The sequence below is a fragment of the Protopterus annectens genome, chromosome 6.part0 (assembly GCF_019279795.1).
Source record: "Protopterus annectens isolate FY-2018-M chromosome 6.part0, PAN1.0, whole genome shotgun sequence".
NCBI classification, from domain to species: Eukaryota; Metazoa; Chordata; order Ceratodontiformes; family Protopteridae; genus Protopterus; species Protopterus annectens.
In genome coordinates, this window is record NC_056737.1 from 1,849,326,804 (window position 1) to 1,849,342,610 (window position 15,807).

General features: G+C 39.5%; 1 protein-coding gene across 4 annotated transcripts in view; it reads left to right on the forward strand.

The window, feature by feature from the left end:
• MYO1B (myosin IB) overlaps positions 1-15,807 on the forward strand; it is a 2,891,345-nt gene that overhangs the window by 1,718,235 nt on the left and 1,157,303 nt on the right. For all 4 annotated transcript variants that reach the window (XM_044075201.1, XM_044075202.1, XM_044075203.1 and 1 more), the window contains exon 9: positions 2,722-2,825. In XM_044075201.1, coding sequence (XP_043931136.1) covers positions 2,722-2,825 — 104 coding nt within the window. The remainder of the gene's footprint in view (positions 1-2,721; positions 2,826-15,807) is intronic.

Sequence of the window (15,807 nt, forward strand, 5' to 3'; positions counted from 1 at the left end):
TTTTTGATGACCGTCTTCACTGTGTTCCATGGTATATCCAATGCTGTGAAAATTTTTTTGTACTCTTCTCCTGACTGATACCTTTTCAACAATGAGATCCCTTTGATGCTTTGTAAACTCTCTGTAAACCGTGGCTGTGCCATAGCAGGCAACTGAGTAAATGTCTGGAAAATCCTACTATGACAGCTGAACTTTACTTGGGGTTAATCAGAGTTTCTTTAATTGATGGCAGGTGTGTACCCGAGAAGACAGAATGCTGTAATTAAATCAAAAGGTGCTTCAACAAAGTATTAGTTTAAAGGTGTGCATACTTATGCAACCAGCTTATTGTACATTTTTTATTTTTTATATTTTTCCCCTAACAGATTTGTTTGTTTTTTAATTGAATTGTACAGGTTATAGGTCACATTAAAGGTGGGAAAAGTTTTGAAATGATTTATTATGGTCTCATTTTTATATCACAAAAACCTGGCATTTAACAGGGGTGTGTACACTTTTTATATCCACTGTACCTGTGAAACTTTAAATAAAAGTTTTTTTTCATAATTTTCCTTTAATAGTTCCTAAAAACAATTATTTTGCATTTGAAACATCTTATAATATGGAACAACAGAGACAACTCAAATTCTATAAAAGTGAGCTTATTTTGGCACTAAAGTAAAGTCTATTCTTTTACACTTGCAAAAGTACACGTTTCCATAAAAAAGTCCCACTTTGGACATCTGAAAATGTGGCAACCCTATTTTCAGTAATTCTGATCTCTTTTCCCCCGCCATGTTGGCTTAACATCAGTCAGAACTGCTGTCAAAACTGTTAACTCTTTGATGACATCTGTGACTTTTTATATCTGCTTCAAGGTTTCACAGCTAGGGCAAACATTACGCTCATCACTTCAGTTTATTTTGTCTTAACAATGTATTAGGTATTTATTTTATGCACTATATTTTGTTTTATCTCACAGCTCTACTTGGTAGTGCTACATTGCTAACAGTGTGTTTAACACTTTGACCATGTTTTTTTAATACTGTATGTTTCTATAAAATGCAAACGCAGAATGCCACAACTCCCAGATTTACCCTTCCCCCAGTGTCACAGCTCTAGTTAGAAAAGTACAGTTCAGGTACTATAGTATCAGTATAGTATCTATCAATATTACTGAGAACTCCTGTGCTATTAAAATGGTGTGCTCTGCCTCATAAATTGCAAAGCTGAATGGCACAACTTCAGACCAGTCAGAAAAGCACATCAGTGGCAGGTGTTGTTTTTTGGAATTATTTCACGATACCTTACTTTTCTGTTGCTGTAAAGTGCAGTTGGTCCAAAATGCCACACTTCCATTCTGCTCTCTCCCGCAAATCTGATCACAACTCCAGTCAGAGAAAATACAGTTCTGATATTTTAGTGTAGTGCTTATTATCACAGTTTAATGTTGTTTTTAAAATGTGTGTTCCATTTAAGAATATGCAAAGCAGAATGTCACTGCTTCAGATCAACCAGAACTCAGACACAAGCTACTGATTAGATAAGCCTGTTCATTGACCATTATTCAGATATTTATAAAAGTATATGAAATTTTCCACTAAAACTAAACAAGAGACAAGCACACCCCTTAAAACTACAAAACCATAGAATAGCAAACACAAGAAAATGCAGACGCCATTTGTAAAGTGCCGTTGGTAATGCCCTCTCTGTGGGCTTTATAAAGAAATAATAAACTTTTCAGGATTGTGAGGGTCCAATGAGCTTATTAGCTATATTGAGCTGAATCTCTGGAACTCTACTGATAAATGTAAAATAAATCAATAAGTGGATATTTGAATTGATATATAAATAAGCTTCCTGTGGTGCCATCTTTCACTAGCTAGACATGTCTTTCTGTGCCAGAAAGTAATGACTGTAGCCCAGTTAGCCTTTAACCTGCATCACTGGCTATGTTGTGTCAAAAAATGTTCTGTCCAACACAGAGTCCCCATAGGGAATTGATAAAGCATTCTAAGCCTGAAAGGTATGGACCAGAAAATTGCAGCAGAAATTTAGGGTTCAGTGCTCAACACTGGCAACAAGTGACCCTGTTGATGCAAAGAGAAAATTAAGAATCCAAAGTTGTTCCTAAAGCAGAAGAAAATAAATTAGAAGGATATGATCTTGCACTTCTGCTTACAAAAGGATGTAAATTAAAATGCCTAGTTTAATTTAAAACGTTTATTTTTGGGCCTTTTGGCAAAAACATACTGAAGAAGCCTCTGACTTTCCACTAAACGAATGATATATAGCTTAGAGAGGTGCCCTGTAATCTCCACACTTCCACAGCCAGTTCTACACATGCACAACTCTGATGGCTACTTTATAAATGAAAATTCAAGGTTAGCATGTAGAGTTTCACAAATCTGAAGTTGTAATTGTAGTTTACTAATTATGAGTTCATCTGTAGGGGAAGCAGACTGAAGTTACAGTACACACGAACTCTCATGTTATGCAAACACATTCAGATTTCATTCTGTGTTGCATACTGTTGTGACAGCTTGAGACATATGCATTTGTTTTAATTAGAACATAGAATTGTTCTGGTGCAGAATTAGATTCAAGGAATAATGTAAAATGCCCATGTGTGAAAACCATGAAAGAAGCAAAACCTTCTAGTTAGTTTTGTATGATATTGCATTGACATTTCAAGTTGCTAACTGGTAGATGTTTACTTAGTGTTTTAACTATAATTTATAGGTCAACTCAAGCTTGAGAAAGATTTCAGCAAATACAACTACCTAAGTTTGGACTGTGCACAAGTAAATGGAGTTGATGATGCTGCCAATTTCCGAACTGTTAGGGTAAGTAAATGTGTGCCTTGCTGTCTTCAAATGTGACATTGTACGATTACAGCAAAGAAAAAAAAGACATATGAGAGGTATGGTAGCATAATACCTAAATGCAAAGTACTGGTGTTTCTGAGTACATGTGGAGGATATAATGTGCAGGTTAGGCCTGGGAAACCTATGCACGTTGCTGAGTGAGAGTCATTTATAATCTACTTATGTGAGGTGAAAGTTAACTAGTTTTAGCCTACATTTCCTAAATTATGAGTCAAGTCTTTATTTTAGCTAGTGTTTTCTTTTTCCCTCCATTGAACAAATATAACCTTATCAAAATTATGACAGACCCTTTTTCTGTGAATTAAGGGACATGTATATTGCTAGGTGTTTAGTATAAAGGTCATTAAAGCTTGTGGGAGTTTTCAAGTTATAAGTTCATAAACCTGGAAAAAAAAAAGTTGCACATCCATGTAGCCCAGGTTAGTTTGTAAGTGGTACTTGATTCATTAATTCCATTTTTTGTTCCAGGACTTAACCATTTCCAGCACTGTAGCCATGTAAGCCTCTGTTTTATGTTGACTAGTTTTCTTATGACCTGTAAAGTAATCATAAGTGATATTTATCTCTAACCTTGGGCATATGGTAGGTTTGTACAGGAGATTATTACAGTATACAACTGCAATGTAAACTGCCGCTAATAAGTTAAGGTTTGTGAGGATTCCATTCCAAAAGAGCTGGAGTTTGTGACATTCCCATAATATATGTAGGTGATATGCTTCCTGCACACTACTTCCCTGTAAAAGCAAATGGAGCTTGTCCCAGAAATATGCTCCAGAAATGTAAAGGTAAGAAAGCACTGATTTCTTATCTTTTGGGAGAATAATTTCCAATGTGGGAATAAAAAAGCCTTTATGTTACCTTAATTTTAGGATTTCCACTGTTGCAGAGTGACTTGATTTGATTTCTTCTTGCACTTGTATTTTAACTGTGAGGTGAAGTGAAGTGGGCACTGTGCTGTGTCATATATGTCTGCAGTCTGTTGGCCATAATGGAGACCCCAACCCCTCCTTTTTCTAAGTATACTCTTAATTCGAGTCACTATTCCTAGTGTTGTAGAAGCCAATTACTTCACCTCTTGTGTTGTCCAGTGCCTGTATCCACTAGTTGCCACAATCATCTGCAAGTAGTAGTCAGAGAAGGCTCTGAAGTCAACAGAGATCAGGATGAAGACCTGGAAGTTGCATGGAAAGAAAGCACAACAGTTCAAGGAATTACTCAGGGCTCTTGCTCTTTAAGAAGAGGAAGTAAGTGGAGTTGAGGAAGAATGGCAACTCCTCAAAACAACATGTTTGAGGACTACAGAACAGATGAATAGCCGAACCAGGTATGGAAATAAAGTCCATAAGGAGAGCTGGTGGTGGGATGCAGATGACTTCATCAAAAGAAAGAGGAAGTGGAAGAAAAAGTAGGAGATAGAAAAGAGTATTGTAGAAAGATAAAAGAGAGGAATTATGAGCATTTGAGAGATGTTAAGATGGCTAAGAATACTAATGTCTTGTATAGGCATTTAGTTTTGTTTCCCACTCGTGTTCAAATTCTTTATTCTGGAACAAGTGCAAAGTGATGAAACGGGCATTATTATAGAGGAGCACTTGAATAAATGTGAATGAAAGTGGCAATTATTGTTAAATGCTAGGAACCCAGCAGGACTTAATGACAGTTCTATTTTATCTGTTTTAAAGTTGCAGCAACTTGAAGTGTAATGTGATTGTTTTTATTTAAGTCTGTAAACATATAATATGTTATACATTATATTTACATACAAAGAATATACACGTAATGGCTGTTAAAACTGCTGTTAAACAATTGTGTGTGGAACATTTTGGTGTCGTCTTTTTAAAAATGTCTAGTGATGTTAATTTATTTTAATTAATAGGTAATTAATGTGCTATAGACAAGAGAAGTGGTAGAGTGGAAGTTAGTTCTCATGAAGTCTTAGTGTCGAAAGCTCTTAATATGTATTATTTTTGTGAATAAAGTACGTGAATCCATTTGGATAAGTTTTCTGTTCCTGCTGCCTCTGTGTTATTTAGTTTTTTGGAGATATGACGGACCAAGATTAGAAGTACAGAGAAACTATATCAGGCTGCAAGGCAAAGAAAGATAAAAAAGTATAGTGAGACACTCTTCAACAACCCATTCACCAGTCCACAGGATATCAAAGGCAGATGGAAGGAATACTTCCAACAACTTCTGAATGAAGAAACCCCCTCAGAAGCTGTACTGCCCTAGACACTGCCTACAATGAGGTAAGAGGAGGAGGAGCCCCTCATAGAAGAAGTAAGAAGAGCAGGAGAAAAATGGCTCCTGAGGGTATTCAAAGCAGTGTAGAGAAAAAGGTGTATACTAGGGCATGTTAGTGCCAGTGTTCAGGAACAAAAGGCAGTACAGAGATATCAAACTCCTGTCACATTGCATGAATATTTTGGAGAGGGTGATTTATAAAAAAATATACAGAGGATTAGAAAGTAAGATGGGAGATAAGCAGTTCCTATTCCGATCAGGATATATCACAATCGATCTGATGTTTGCAATGAGACAGACAGTTGAGAAGAAGCTAGAGATGAGGACAGAATACAACTGGACATTCCTAGACTTGGAGAAAGCATATGACAAGGTCCCAAGAAAGCTGACTTTGTCAGTCTTGCAGTGGTTCGAAATCCCAGAAACATTGGTATAATTAGTGCAAGCTATCTACAAGGACCCAGTGACTCGAGTACTGACTATTTGGTCTTACATAGAGGTTCCTTGTGGGGGTGGGCGTGCACTAGGATTCATCTCTGAGTTCATTGCTGTTTGTACTGGTGATGGACTTCATTAGCAGACAGGTCAGAGGGGACAGATAAACAAAGCTGCTCTATACAGATGATGTGTCAAGAACTTCAGCAAAGGATAGGGGAATAGAATGCAAAACTGAGACACATGGGGTGAAACTGAGTACAGATAAGCAGTTGTAATGATAGCAAATGGTGGAGTTCAGAAGAAGCTGAGAATTGAGATTTAAGGGAAAATAGTGGAACAGGTTAACAGCTTCAGGTATTGGGAGGGGTGGTTGCGAAGAAAGGAAGTCTGAATGAGGAGGTCAAAGCTAGGATCAGAGGAGCTGCAGCCAACCGGCACAGTGTGTCAGGTGTAGTGTACAACAGAGAAGGCCAAAGAATCTGAAAAGGTAAGGTATAAAAAACAGGGTCTATATTAAGTCAGCGAATGCTTAAAAAAGCAAATGCTGATTTATCGACCCCATGTATGGGAAAGCTTACAGTCCCAAACAGTCGGAACAGCGATTTTTTTCCCAGGGAAAAAAATTGCTGTTCCACAAAAAAAATAAAATAAAATAAAAACTTCAAAACATTACATAAAGTGGGGGGGCTTTGCCCCCACACACTACCCCTACTTAAATATACCAACTCCAAGATCGCACTACAGTGACGAAAATGGCAAAGTAACAGAAACGTTCAAGTGATTTCTTTCCCAGGGAAAGAAATCGCTTATATGACGTTTCGCTGTTTTGTGCTTTCAAGTTCGATCGAGACGCATTCGAAGGATTGCGTTTTCGATTATATAATAGGAACCCAAAAAACAGTGGTGCAACCAGTACTGCTGTATGGCATGGAAACCTGGTCCATAAAGACAGAGCAGTTGAGGAAGTTAGAGGCAATGGAGATGAAGTGATAGGATGCACACTGGGACAGACGAAGAAATGAGGACATAAGAGAAGAAGCTAAACTAGCTCCACTTGTAGAAAAGTTCCAAGAGAGCAGATTACAGTGGTTTGGGTACATGTGCAGAAAAGCAGAAGACAATCTGATGAAGATGATTTAGTATAGACAGGAGGAAACATGGACATCCAGCAAAGGGGTGGATGGATTGTGTGAGAGAAGACCTGAAACAGTCTGACATAAGTGTAGAAGAAGGCAGGAGAGTGGACTTGAATAGAGAGATGGTGACAACTGACACAGCACCACACCCCATATAGAAAATGGGAAAAAGAGTGTTGATGATGATTCTGATGAAGATGAAATGGGAGTTGTGGGAACAATGCATGCAGAATAATGTTCAGGAGGAGGAGTGAGGTTTAAGGAGAAGGCAACAGCTGAGCAATTTATATAATGTTAGGCTGATGATAAAGAAAATATATGTGGTGTATATAAATGGGAGAAGGTTAACAAAGTCTGTTTTCTTTTCTATTAATGTATATTTGCCTATGTCTTAAGTGATGATTTAATAAAGGTGTTTTAAAAAAGATTAATGGGATCACACTCCAGTTCTGTTTTTGTGGTCTTTAGTGTTTTGAGTTGTCTTTTTCTAGAGGTGAAAAGTAATGTGTACATTTATCCAAATATTTACTTGCAGAAATAATAAAGGAAGGTAAATATGCTGGCCAGCATCAAAAATACATAATTTTTTGAAGACTTGTTTTGTAAGAAATTCCCTTTCCCATTCTTGCTGTTCTTGAAAGTTCATGTATGGTTAATGGTAAGAGCTGTTTGTATAGAGTAATTTGTGGTGCCTTTTGAAATTCTGAGCATCATAATTATTTTCTTCAGAATAGCAGAACTAAAAGAGTGAATGTAGGGGAGACATATACAAAATCCATGGTTCTGGTATTTATGTCCATTTCCCCCCTACTCCATGTTGTAATGATCTTAAAAGTTCATGTATGCATACATAACTGACATAGGTGTTGTGAGGGAGAGATGAAAGTCCCCTGAAATATATATGTATGTAAAGTTGTAAAAGCGACTGTAGGAATTACCTTTGTTTTGTTTGAATTACAGCTTATTTTCTGAATTGGCAAGATTCTCACAATGATGATCTATGCTTCTAATAGAGTCATAATGTGGGAGATAGCCGCTGTCTTGCCTGAATCCTTTGCTGGCATTTAGATTACTGTAACAGTTACTCTGGATGGTCTGGTACAATACACATAAGTTGTTTATGTTCTATTTTTACATTGTTAAACCAGGTAAGTCAACTGGTGGAATAACCCTTTTCAGCCACAAACCCAGGCTTAGTAAACAGTCATTTACAAAAGTACATATATTTTTACATGTGGATGTGCAATTATTCCTAGGTAGTGCATTGTGGAGTTTTAGTTTGAATATAAGCATAGCGATGTGATTGACATTAGCTTTTATTTTTGAGTCCGTACTGTCATGTGTCTATACCTTTAAGTAAAAGAAAGGCGGGTTTTATTTGAAATTTTAATTGATATGATTATATAAACTTGAGTAGTTAACATTATCAAGTTTTCTGATGAAGTGTGTTCATGGAGCACACGAAAAGGGCTTCAAATAAATAAGAGTTATTATACGCAAGTTCGTGCCTTGGTTTTCTGCACTGTGACCGTTTATATATTTCTTGGTTTGTTTTCTTGACTGTTTATTAGTTAGTCATTTACAAAAGTGTTAAGTTTACAAGCACAGTTTGGTAAACATACAGATGATAGACATTAACGTTTGCAGTTACATAGAAGTACATTCATATAATTCAGAGAAGTGTAGCTTGTTTTAAAACTTGGCATCACTGTACAATTTATTTATTTATTTTATTTTACATTTGTTTACCGGGAAAGTCTGACTGGATGTATGTCCATTTTCGGTGGAGGCCCGGGGAGAAAAACTCCAGAAAGCAGAGTACAAATACATTAGGAACAATAGAAACATTTGGAGATAAGTATAATAATCAGTTTTCAGTAGGGCTACATGCGGCTTCAGTTTCAGACAATAATACACGCAGTTATGGGCTAAGTCCCATCACGAATTCATACACTTATTAGAGAATATGATTGAAATGCTTAGGGAGAGTTTGCAGGAACAGCGGGTGGTGATTAGTCGGGGTTTAAGAAGGGACATTGCCAATGCTGTTGGAAGTGTAGTTTTTTTGAACTGGGTTAAGGAGGACTGATGAGTATGTATGGCAGATAGCATATTACAAGTTTTGCTACTGAGTTGGAGAATAGAGAGTCCCCAGCCAAATTTATGCTCTTAGTTGTTTGTACCAGCAATTTGTCAGCAGAGCGTAGTGACCTTAGGTTGCTGCATTGTTTGATGATCTTATTTATTGCTGGTGTTTTTTTCGGGTTGATATAGTATTTTGTGGGTTATTACAAGTTGGTTGTATCGGAGAAGGCTGAGCCACTCCAGCCATCCTAGTTGAGTTAGGTTGATACAATGGTGGGTTCTAGAGGTAGCATCTGTAGCAAATCTAGCAGTATGGTTGTAACAACTAGCAAGTTTGGTAAGGGTGGCTTGGTTCAGGTTAGTGAAGAGGGGGAGGCATAGAGGAGGGTAGAAAGTAGGTGGGACAGAGCGATAGCGATTCTTGTAAAAGGAGTGAGGAAGGGTTTGATCCTGTATAGGGAGACCAGTTTTTTGTTGATAGATTTGATGGTTTGATTGACTTGGATATCATATTTTAGGAGGTTATCGAATGTGACGCCCAGGAGTTTTGTGTGAGTATCTGGGGATATAATTGTGCCATTGTTGGAACTTATAGTAAAGAATAGTGAGGAGGATTTGCAGGTGGGGAAAAAGATGAGCTGTTTAGTTTTGTTGGGATTTAATAGAAGCTGACGGTTTTCAAACCATTTTTCTACATCATTGAAAGTATTCTGGGTTGGGGTCTTAAGCTCAGTTGAGGAGGTGGTATATATTAAAGTAGAGTCATCCGCGTATTGGATGCAGGTGGCCTTGGGAGTGATGGTGGGTAGTCATTGATAAAGACTGAGAAGAGTAGTGGTCCTAGTATGGAACCTTGGGGGACTCCTAGAGTAATGGGTAGACGTGTGGATAGGGTATTCTGCCATAAAACTGCTTGTTGTCTATCAGACAGGTAAGGTTAGAACCATTTAATAGAGCTACTATTCAGTGACAGTTCCTACAGGGTATGTAGAAGCAGTTGGTGATTGACCATATCAAAGGCCTTAGTGAGATCTAGGAAGAGATATGAGGTAAGTTTGTTATTGTTTCAGTCGATGTTGATAGAGTTAGAGAAGGATAGGAGGGCTGATGTGGTGCTGTGGTGTGGCCTAAAACCATGCTGAGAGTTGGCCAGTAGTTTATTTTGGGTGAGACAGTGCATTAATTGGTTATGGATACACTTTTCCATAATTTTGGCCAATGGTGATAGTATGGCTATTGGTCGGAAGTTTGAGAGGACTAAAGAATTCCCTCCTTTATGAAGGGGAATGACATGGGAAACCTTCCAGAGAGAGGGGATAGTGGCTTCAGTCAAGGTGCGGTTTATTATGATCGAGACAGGGTATGCAATGGCATCTGCCCCTTTTTGTAAATATTCTGGTGGGAGGAGATCAGCTGAACACAAACGCTGCGATAATAATTCCAATGAACATCACCAACGTTGAGCAGAAAAACGATCTTTATAACAACACAACTCGGGAGGAGATCAGCTGCCAGGGTAGTGGGCTTTAGTTTGTTAATTAGAGATTGGATGGTGGATGTAGATACAGGTTGGAAAGTGAAAGGGAGTGGGGTAGTGGTCGTGGATGAGTTTTGAAAGGAGCTGGTGGGGGGTAGTTGGCTAGCTAGTGATTGATTGGTTTTGTCCATCAAACCCTTTTTAGCATCCAGGAGTCTTAAGCATTAAGTTTTACCCTTTTAAATGTGCTTTATTGTTTTAATTGTTTAAATGATTGTAGTGATGTCATGTGGTTTTTTGTATAAAGGGAGGGGTGATTTCTACTGCATTTATATCTGATGAAGCGTTGATATGCAACGCGAAAGCGCTTATATCTCTGCAGTTTCTGTGTTCGTGTTTTTACAATAAACGTGGATTATTGGTTTTACAAGGAGACTTCTTGAGCTTTCATTGACCTGGCGACACATGGTGCACTCTTCATTTTCTTTTTGCATATTGGACTTTAATGAGAGTGCTTTACCTGGCGGTTTTGTTTTTGTTTTTGTTTTGCTTGCTGGTTTTGGTAAAACATTGTTAATGATGTTAGAAGTTTCCTCTGGAGTTTTAAGGTCGCAAGTTGAGGGGGTGGAGGTAGAGGTTTGGCCAGGGTGGAGCAGTTTGTTTATGCCTGCCCAAAATTTTTGAGGTTTGTTCTGGTGTTTTTGCTGAAGGTGTTGATAGAAGTTTTTTTTTGTCTAACAGTGTGGCTTTCCTGGTGTCATTCCTTAGTTGTCGGAATTTAATATGGTCAAATGGGTCTTTGGAAGTCCGCCATTTGTCCCATGCTTTATTTCTTGCTATGATTTTGGTTTTGGTTACTTTAGAGAGCCAGGGGGCGGTCTTAGTTTTGGCACTGAGGGTGCGGATAGGAGTGTGGGAATTTAGAATTAAAGTAGGCTACAGCATCATCTAGTGGAAGTTTTTTAAATATGGCCCAATTTCATGCCCTGAGTTCATTCTGAAAGTCAGTGGAGTTAAAGTTCTTATTGTTTCTGATAGATTTATATAGAACTTGGTGGTGATTATCTACTTTATGCTTAATGATGTAAGTGAGTAGGTGGTCACTTATATCATCTGGGAGGGCACCCGTGTTATACAGGTTTGGGTGATTGTTGTTGATAAGAATCTAGTCCATGATACTGCCTTTGTAGTTGGATTTATTTATTCTGGTGGGTGAGGATACAAGTTGGGTATAACCGTGAAGGTTTATATGGGTGGTGGGAGACTCAGAGGAACAATTGTTCCAGTCAATATTAACGTCTCCTAGTACCATAGTTTCTATGGGGGTATGTGTTGGAAAGCCAACACTGTTCTTTACTGAATAGTGGTGAACATGGAAGTAGCTGTAACAAAGAAAAAAGGCAACTAATTTAGATGTATAACAGATCATAGGAAATAAACATGATAAACATTTTCTAGCTGTAGTAAACATTTGCTGTTGATGTAGTCTTACTTATGTTACCGAATACTTCTAAAATATGCTATTTGCTTTTTCAAGTGAAACTTCAATCAGTAATTTACATCAGTGCAGACTGGAGTACCTAGGCACCATCTCTAAAGTATTTGCATTTGTTTATGTTTTCTAGATGAAATTTAATTAGCTTTTGAATGATTTTTATGTCACTGATATTCCTTATATCTTGGCGTAGTTTGTTCTAGTATGTAGGTGCAAGTTTAGATAGAGCGCTTTTTGTAGTGTTATATTCAAAGGGGGGCCTGTCTTAACGATTCATCATTGATTCATAATGACTACAGTTGTTTTCTTTCAGTCAGTTTGCTTTTGGGGGGGGGGGGTATGTATCATTGAATGTTTTGTAAGATAATGCGTTAAGTAAGATTACAATTCTATATTTTATAGACATTAGGAGAAAAATACGTTGAAGGTTTCCCAGGTTGGGAATATCATAGCTTGCTTACATGTCCATTTGTGTGTGTGTGTGTGTGTGTGTGTGTGTGTATATATATATATATATATGTATGTATGTATGTGTGTGTGTGTGTGTGTGTGTGTGTGTGTGTGTGTGTGTGTGTGTGTGTGTGTGTGTATGTGTGTGGCATGCGCGCGAGCGTGTGTGTGTATGTTTATGCTCCATTTTGTTGACCATCATGCAAGCAGCCATCTGCTCTGACCACCTGTATCACAATATCACAATTGAGTGCTCTAGGCATATGAGGGCTACTGTCACTGGCTTGGCATGCCAAACCTATGTCCCCAGGTCCTATAGATAGCCATTATTGCTGTGCAAGCTTCTGCTTACACTGGAGTAATTTGTCTGACTTGGGCAACCTTTTCTCTTTCCCAGAGATGATCAAGCCAGCTTAAGCTTCTCACTCCAACCCATCAGTGCCTAGCTGTTCCACTGCCCAAGCCACCAGTCAACCTTGGCTTGTCTGTATCTTAACTAGGGCTTCATCCCTGTGTGCAGCAACTCATGGTGATACCTTTGCTTATTTCAAGAATTTGTTAGACCTTCAGGTTCATCTGTTCACAACACGAACTTCACATAATTCATATCTGTATTATACTGAACATGCTTCACTTAAATTACTTGCAAACAGCACAACTGCAACACCCATTTGTGGTAACCAAGTTCATCATGCCCAAACAGATGTTCTTCATGTTTTACTGTTGCAGTCATCACTTGTGGATTATCCCTGCAGAGTAGCCCTCGGTCGGCCCGAATACCAGAGTCAAGATTTTCCCCTGCGCCGGCTGCTATTGCCTGTAGACTGACGTCAGGACATCAGTGGTATAAAGAAGAGCAGCCGGCACCTTTACATCAATCTTTGTTGCTGTAGAGCCCGAAGCAAAAGCAGTTTACATGTGCGCTGGTCGGTTGTTGCTAGAGTTGAAGATGAAACTGAAAATTACTAAAGTTAAGTACCCCATTAGGGATTTTTTTCTTGCACTATCCAATGTCCAAAAAAGTCAATAATTGTCTCCGCTGTGGAAAACAAATACCACACCAAGACGTCCATACCTTGTGCGTTACTTGTCTAGGCCCAGACAACGATGGCCCCCGTTGTCGGTTCTGCACACTTTTCAATTCAAGGTCTATTCACCATAGAGCCAAATTTGTAGCCAGGCATTTCAGAAGTAGTTCCTCACATTACAAAATGGCATCCATCAGTCAGCAGTCTCTGGATATTCCCAAAAACGAAAAGATAAAGAAGGGCAGACGACACAAACTTAAGCCTTCTAACGACCCGCCCCAGAAACAAGTCATCAGTTCTCAGGAATACAGTGAGCCGCCTTTGCAGCCCCTGATGCCCGACTCGTTTCCTTCGCAAGCCTCTACAGAGACCCTTTTTGAGTCCCGTATGCCACCAGGGAATGCTTAATCATCATCTGATCCCTCGGTTGTCTCCGCATCGGTTGGGTCCGGAGCTGCTGTGCAGGAACCGGCTTCCGAGGATGTTCTTCACACAACCAATTCAAGGCAAAAACCAACGTCTTCACCTCCGACTTCTGCATCCCAACGACAAATGGATTTACTACAGTCTAAAAGCAAGACCACACCAAAGAAAACAGTCTATAGTCACCATCTTACTCCCACTCCACCACCTCAGACACAGTTACTGAAAATGGCGGAGGATCTCATCACTTTCATAAGGGGTAGCCAAATCACTCCTTCTGAAAGAAAAATGGATATTTCCCCTGAAGTTCACACAGAGCCGGATTCTGAAATTTCAGACTACTTTGATTCAAATGAGGAACAGCAATCTCTCACCTCCTTTGAGCATTCTGATGTAGAGGAATACATTCCTTCTGCCCCCCCGTCCCCCCCAGGATCTTTCATTTGGGGAAACCATGCACACTCTCAGAGAGCATTTTCACTGGGAATCCCAAGATTATCCTCAGTCTAAGAAAAGACTAAGAGAGTTTCTAGATCTTCCTCAGCACAGACCCTTGGCCATCCTTCCTATTCTGGACATGGTGGATGATGTTTTCAATTAATCTATGCTTATCCCTGATGCCCTTCCCCCTGCTCCTAGAAAACCTGACAGGTACTACAGGGTGCCTGATTCACATAAGTACTTGTTTAGAAACCCTGCAGCAAACCGAGGTCATCACTTAGGGGCCCAAAGAGGCCAAGGCTAGCTCATTTTAAAATCCAGTTCCTGCTGATAAGGACTAAAGAGCTCTGGACAGATGGGGTAAGAAAGTATATACCTCCACAACCTTAGCTGTTAGAGCTCTTAACTGCCAGTTCCACATGCTAAAATATCAGCAGCACACCTTGGAACTTATGAAACAAAGCATTTCATCTTTACCAGACACTAATACTTCCAAAGAGTTAGCAGATCTTCTGCACTCTACTTCTCAAGTAGCTAAACAATCCCTGCACTGTGGATTTGATGCCCTAGAAGCCTCTAGTAGGGCCGCTGCGGCAGGTTCAGTCATTAGGAGGCACGCATGGCTAAAGGAACAGTGACTGCCTGAACTTGTAAAATCAAAACTACGCGATGCCCCCCTGGATGAAGACCACCTGTTTGGATCAAAAGCAGAGAAGGTCATTAAAAATATGGAGGATAAAGCTAAATCTATGCAAACAGTAAAAGACTTCCTCCAGGTTCAACCTCCCAGACTCAGCAGAAACTTTCCTTCTAAGCACTGGTCTTTCCCAGCTCCCAACAGACAGGTTCAAGGGAGGCCTCACAAGGACAGACCAGTTAGACCACAGAACCAAGGCCAGTGAAGAACTAAGCAGTGGACCTCCACCACTGCCACAGCAGAGACGCAGTGACTCCCACTCCCCCTCCCATCAGAGGTTAGGAGGAAAGCTATCCCTTTACAAACAGAATTGGCTGTTTGTAACAAAAGACCAATGGGTACTAAAAATCATTTTTCAGGGCTACAAATTTACCTTCCAGCAAGTCCCAACCATAACAGGTTACCCAAATCTACCTCCAAATCAGTGGGCAGAAGCATTAAAACAAGTGCACGTACTCCATTCTCAAGGGGCAGTGGAGCCCTGTGACACAGGAGCAAGCAGGAAAAGGTTTTTATTCCAGACTGTTCCTAGTGCCAAGAAAAGAAGGCACTTGGCAACCCATTCACAATCTGCCCACTCTAAACATCTTCCTAGAGGTCCCAAAATTCAAAATGCTAACTCTTCAAAAACTTTTACCAATACTGGGAAAAAATGCATGGCTAGCCACTCTAGGCCTAAAGGATGCCTACCTTCATAAAGCCATAAGGGAGTCCTGCAGAAAATACCTATGCTTCAGAGCAGGTTCACAACACTTTCAGTTCTCTGCACTACCCTTTGGCTTATCTGTGGCTCCCAGGGTCTTCACAAAATGCCTGGCCCCAGTGGTGTCTTCTGCAGACAGCAAAACATCCAGATTTACCCTTATCTGGACGCCTGCCTAATCCAGGCAGACAACAAAGAGAAGTTACTGCAGGACCTACTCTTTGTACAAACAAGCCTAACCTCTCTAGGGTTCACTATCAACAGGAAAAAATCAAACCTAAACCCCTCCAGGCAGATCACCTTCTTGGGCACACTCCTGGACA